General features: G+C 44.4%; 1 protein-coding gene across 1 annotated transcript in view; it reads right to left on the bottom strand.

Annotated features, from left to right (window-relative positions):
- Nucleotides 1-355: 355 nt before the first annotated feature.
- Nucleotides 356-6,000, bottom strand: part of AAAS (aladin WD repeat nucleoporin) — a 29,465-nt gene continuing 23,820 nt past the window's right edge. The window contains exons 15-17 of the mRNA XM_053290699.1: nucleotides 5,864-5,945; nucleotides 1,683-1,767; nucleotides 356-769 (exon numbers count right to left, since the gene is read on the bottom strand). Of these exons, the coding sequence (XP_053146674.1) occupies nucleotides 626-769; nucleotides 1,683-1,767; nucleotides 5,864-5,945 (311 nt within the window). The 3' untranslated portion in view covers nucleotides 356-625. The remainder of the gene's footprint in view (nucleotides 770-1,682; nucleotides 1,768-5,863; nucleotides 5,946-6,000) is intronic.

The raw sequence follows: 6,000 nt of genomic DNA, 5'->3' as shown, positions 1-6,000 counted from the left end.
ACACTGGTTCCAATACCTACCATCCAAAGTAGCAGAAGGGAGCACATCAAAATGTGCCTTTGTGAAAGCTTGCCTCAATTTTGGTATTGTTAAGTTGCAAAGATAGTTCTCTGGTTTGAGAGCTGTCCTAATGCCCCTCAGTGAAAGATCTAGGGCAGGCAGCAAGTGAAAACAACTGAAATACCCTGGAATTTGAATCTGTACAGCTAGGTTGTTTGCATCTGTCTCCTACTACCTTCCCAGGAACCATAAACTCTGAATTTTGATTTACATAAAGCTCCGCAACTGGTCCTGTCTGAAGGTACTAAGGAGAGCTTTGAGGCACGACAGGACCAGTGCAAGCAGGAAGACAACATTCACTCTTTGTATTTTTATTCTCTGCCTCTCACAGAATTACAAAATTGTCCATCGCAAATAGGCAAACAGCCATTCTTCAGAATCCAAAGACTACCGGTAGATAGCATGCCAGGTAATTCACACCCCTCTGTATGTGACGAAAGATGCACTCCCAAGAGTCAGATGGACAGAAACATCCTTCACAGCAGCTCAAAGGTCTTCAGTGATGAGAGGTTGTTCTAGAACTCCGCCGACTGGACACTTCAGTGCATACTAAGCACTTTGATGCTCACAGTTCTGAAAACAATGGCTGCTCCCGGGCACTGCTCCTGCTGTTCAAAGGTATGAGGGGACTTTGGCCACAACTGAAAGAGGGAAACTGGGCGCTCACAAAGAAGAAAGGGATGTGGCTGACCCTTCCAGTTGACCAGCACTGAGAAAGAGAGAGAAAGTACAGGATGAACAAAGTCACACTTTGCATACCCTACTTTGGTCAAGGCCAGACTCTTCAACAGATTCTCTCATACTAGTGGGCACTCACAAGATGAGATCAGACAGCAGGATGGCACATCATACGCCATTTTGTCCAAACTCCTGCTGTAAGGCAGGGCTATGGTGTACACCCTACACTAAGAATGTTGTCCCAAGAAAATTTGAATTCTGCCAGCTGTAAAAAGTTATGAAATGTGGATGTTGCACTGTTTTGCACAATTTAATCTGCTTCTGATAGTTGCAAGGAATCCCATGCCACTGACTTGGAAATGTCATTCTGAAATGTCAATAGCCACACACTTTCTGCATGCCCAGACCAGTGACTTATGCAGAAATACACAGGGTGACCTCTTCTAAGTGAGGTAAGGCACACTCTAAATATAACAGTTTCAGTTGTTAGAGTGCTGTGCCTTCCATTTCAATTCAGAGAAAAAGCACCACAGCTTCCCAACTCAACTGGATCCCAAAATTTGATGGTGACTAGTCAGTTCCCGAGTGTGAATAAAATCTATCCCTTGACGCTTTGATCCAGGACACCCCTTGGTGTCCATCGCTTGGGGCTCCATAGCTCATGCTGTCCTAGTAGCCCTCCAGATGGGCTACCAGAGGCTGAAGCCCTCCCAGAATGTGAACAACAAGAGAATATTATTACCTCAACCCAGATAAGGCACCATAGTGACAAGCAGCCTGCACTGACATCTTGCCGTTATCTCAAGTTCTACTAGCCCATGCCAAGTGAATTCCCGCCAGCCACTGCGTCGGTAAGACAGCCACTGCCGGGTCCACTTCTGTCTTGGACAGCAGCAAGCTTCTGTTAGCAGGCTACCAGATATTCCTCAAAATCTCAAACTCACCACGGTCAGAAGGGCTCCCTTCTTAAAGCAAGGGTGGAAAGCAATCAGCTGTGGTTGTGCAGCATCTTCACCTTGTACGAAGCCACTGAAGGAAGGTGGAGAAGACATATACCATGATTACAAATGGCACCCCACAAGGGTGATGGTGCTAGTAGTTCCAATGGGCTGGTACCCCATTTTATCAGGAATACCAGGAGATGGCTTGAGACAACTCTGCCCCCTTTTGTCTGGAATTCCCTTTCAGATCACCTGTGTGGTGCTCCCTCACCTGCTTCTTTCAAAGCTCATGAAGTTTTGGCAAAAACCACACTTAAATAAGCACAGCTGGATATGGTCACGCTCATCCCTCTTTACCCTGGCCTTTCCCTCTGTTGCAGGGTTTCTCAACGTGTGGGTCCCCAGGTGTTATTGGACTTCAACTCCCATAATCCCCAGCCCCAGTGGCCTTTGCTTGGGAATTATGGGAGTTGAAGTCCAATTACATCTGGGGACCCAAACGTTGAGAATCCCTGTTCTATTGCCTTCCCCTCTACTTCCCCACTTCTCTGGAACCCCTTTCCCCTTCAGATTCGTTTAGCCCCTTTCTTACTGATTTTTAAATCTCTATTGAAGACTTTTCTTTTTCGCCAGGCTTTTGCCCCATAGTTTACCTATTTGGTTTTTTCTTTTTTGTTAGTTACTTTAGTTTTTAATTTAGAATGTAATTTTAATGTTGTCTTGCTTTGCATGTTCTTGTACACCAGGCAGAGTTTTCGGAGTGGGCGGTATATTAAATGTTTCAAATAAATAAATAAATAAATATATTGTTGTCATCTCCGCTCCCATCTGCCCCATCTAAACTTAGATTTAACAAAGTTTAGATCCCACTCTTCTAATGATTCTAAGCTTTCAGGGAGCATCTTAAGAGCCTTTTGTTTATGTTACCCTGTCAAGCCTGTTAGGAAAGTAAGTAAATATATGTTGATGATGTAATACCCTCAGTACCTCCCAGAAGACCTTAAATGCATCAGAAAGCTGGCAGACAATGAATTCAAGAGAGCAAAAGAGAACATAAGCAATACAGGGAGGAATGGGCTTATTAGTCAGATGAGCAAGCTTTTAATGACTAGCTGAGCAGTGCAGAGGCTATACCTGCCAATCATTTACCCCTTGAAACCTTCTTAATAAGGGAGGCACTGCCTCTGGGATGACGGATAACCACACTTGCAATGCAGACCACCAGACCTAACCTTCAGCTCTTATGGAACACTGTTCTCCCTGATCATCTGCTGATAATCAGATTATCACCATTTTCCAGTCTAAGCATCCCCAGCCCCCAAACATTGCAAAACTTGTTAATTATTTGCTCCAGCATTTAGTGATTGGCATGAGGGCAAAGAGTTGTGTGTGAGCTTTTTACAAATGTTCTTTAAATATTCTGTTAAACTGATGCTTTAAAACATCAAGCTTACATTTACCTTTGGGATGGTGCATGTTAGGAAAGTAAGTAAATATAACAATCATATACAGAACTTTAAGAGAAGTACTTTAAATTAAGAATATTGCTCAGGCTACATCTATCACCTGTGTGATAGATGTACTGTATACAGTTACAGTATAAAAGTAAAAAAATGATACTACCTGGGGTGTAATTATACAGCGAGTCGGGTCTCACGATCAGTGAGACCCGGTCTAGAAGGATAAGCGGGGAGAGTGGGCTACTCCCTGGTTTTCCTCCCCTAAAACCTGGTTTTAGGGGAGGGATACTTATGTGAGTTACCCACCTAGGAACCACCAGGCTCGCAGCCGAGCCCGGTGGTTGACAGGATGCGGTGAAATCGGGCTAGCCTCCACTAGCCTGATTTCGCCCCATCATGTGAACAGCCTCAGTATTGGCCTTCTCCCACTGCTGCAAAATTGTAAGGACTCTCCTTTTTGCATAAGGCTCCAGTTCTGTTTTATAATGGAAGGCAAGGACATTCCCTTTTCAGTATACGACTATTAAAGCATCTCTCTTATCAGAACTCTCCTCCCAGTTTTCAGAAAAGGTTGCAAAACACATCAGACTAAAGGGTTGGGAACGGATTCAGGATTAATCTACTGCTGCTATTTCTGTGCTAACAGGTATTGATCTTGAGCTTGATATTGTTTTACAGTAAATATTTCAGATGTTGTTTGAAATGACTGCAATGTTGCAAACTATCTCAAGCAAATGGAAAGGTGGGCTCTATGCCTTTCAAATAAGTTAGGGTTGTTGCCCAGCTGAGAGTTCTTTAATCAACTAATCATATGTTCTAGCTAATTATGTAAAACAGTATTTCAGAACAACAACAAAAAAATCACTCCTTAATTTTAGGTGGTGTAGCAGGCACTCCCTTCTGTAAGGAAGAATGTATAATTGAAGATTGTGTTAACCACCTATAGTTTTTCTTAACTACCTGTATTTAGTTACACATATTTCCTTTTAATTTTAAAGCTCCACTGCCCAATTAATCGGGGACAACTTTTTAATCAAATTGACTAATTGTTGCAGCCCTAAAAGAAAACAAACATGTTCACAGCCAGGGTTGTGTGTATTCTGTGTGTAATCTTGTTCAGGTGCAGAAAAACAGTATTTGGTATATTGTGTCTGTGTTGTGATTTAATGTGTTATGACGATGTTTTATGCTGTGTTGTGAGCCTCCCACAATAATTATTTATTTATTATATATGAAATTGACTTACAGGATCTTTGACCCATCTAGCCCTGAATTTTCCCCTCTGGCTAGCAGCAGATCTCCCTTTCCTGACTCTGCTGCCTACGATCCTTTAACTGAAAATGCCAGGCATTGAATTCTAGAACCTTCTGCATGCAAAGCAGATGCTCTGCAACTGACTTTGATGTTCTCTTATGGCGACAGATAAGCTTAAAAGTGTTTTGAGCCTTGCCAGGGGGAACTTCAGAAGCTGTGGAGGAAGGCAGGGGCTGAATCAGATTATCAGGGGACAGGGCTTCACTGTCCTGTTTTGCTTTTCCTGTCCTGTTTTGCTTTTCCTTGGACTACTAGAACAAGGATATTTTTCTTTCTTAAAGGTCTACAGAGCTTTCAGAGCAGAAAGTGCTTGGAAATCCTTCTCTTTTAACCTTAGGTTTTTGTAGAGCAAGGGCCAGTATACCGGATATCAGCCATATGCTCAGATATCATTGTTGTATCCACCTCCCACATATATACTGTGTTTCATCACACACATTTGCTGCATGCCTGCAGCCAACTAGAGGAAATCATGAGATATACACAGGAGAACAATTCTGCTGCATTCTTCACACAGAATGGCAAATGCTTCCATACAGAATTAATATCTGTGTCTATGTCGGTCTTGGGTGATCCAAGTAAGGTTTGAGTAAGTGACTGGTTATTTTGTATTTGAAGGGAATGGTACCACAAGGTTCCCCCACCGAAATACAACACATTGAGGCTATTCTCATGACCAGCAAAAAATCGGGCTGGGAGAGCCTAGCCCGATTTTTGCTGGTCATGTAAACCACGGTGGCTTACAAGTGGGTAACCCGCTTGCAAAGCCCGCTTCTTAGCCCAGGTTAGCAGAGTGAGTGCTCTGCTAACCGGGGTTTCCAGATCGTGTGTTGCCATGGTGTGGCTGTGTGCCGCGGCAACTCACAAGGAGACCCCCAACTGGGAGGCTCAAAAGCAGCCTCCCAGCTCGGGGGTCTCTCCAGCATGCTCTGCACACTTGTGCAGAGCATGCTCTAACTCCTGGGGGCCGTGCAGCCCCCAAACTCCCAAGCCCCCACCAGCTCTGTGATGGAGCCGGCAGTTGTGTGGGCGGCCAATCCGGCCACGCAGGGAGGGCTTAATGATTGTCTGCGGGGAGAGTGGGCTTAGTCCGCTCTTCCCACAAACCCTCTGGAGGTGGGGTCTCACCAATCGTAAGACCCGCCTCTTTGTCTACTGTGACATGTTTCCTAGAGCAAGGATTCTCAACGTTGGGCCCCTAGATGTTATTGGACTTCAACTCCCATAATCCCCAGCCCCAGTGGCCTTTGGTTGTGGATTATGGGAGCTGAAGTCCAACAACATCTGGGGACCCAACGGTGAGAATCTCTGGCCTAGAGCACAGGACTAGAAAGATGTGGGATGTATGGAGGCCAGGAACCTATTTCTGGCTGAAAGGAAACCAGTCAACCAAAACATGTCAATACAAACCACGGCAAGAGTTCAAACACAGGACTGTTGCGGGTACGAAACACAGCAATGGTGGTCCTGCAGTTGGAAACATCATAATTTCCTGTAAAAAGAAGAACTAAAAATAATGAGTGATGCACATGAAGGCAGGCGGTGGG

The sequence above is a fragment of the Hemicordylus capensis genome, chromosome 2 (genome assembly GCF_027244095.1).
Source record: "Hemicordylus capensis ecotype Gifberg chromosome 2, rHemCap1.1.pri, whole genome shotgun sequence".
NCBI classification, from domain to species: Eukaryota; Metazoa; Chordata; class Lepidosauria; order Squamata; family Cordylidae; genus Hemicordylus; species Hemicordylus capensis.
Note: the sequence above shows the minus strand (reverse complement) of the source record. Positions and strands in the feature narration are given on the sequence as shown.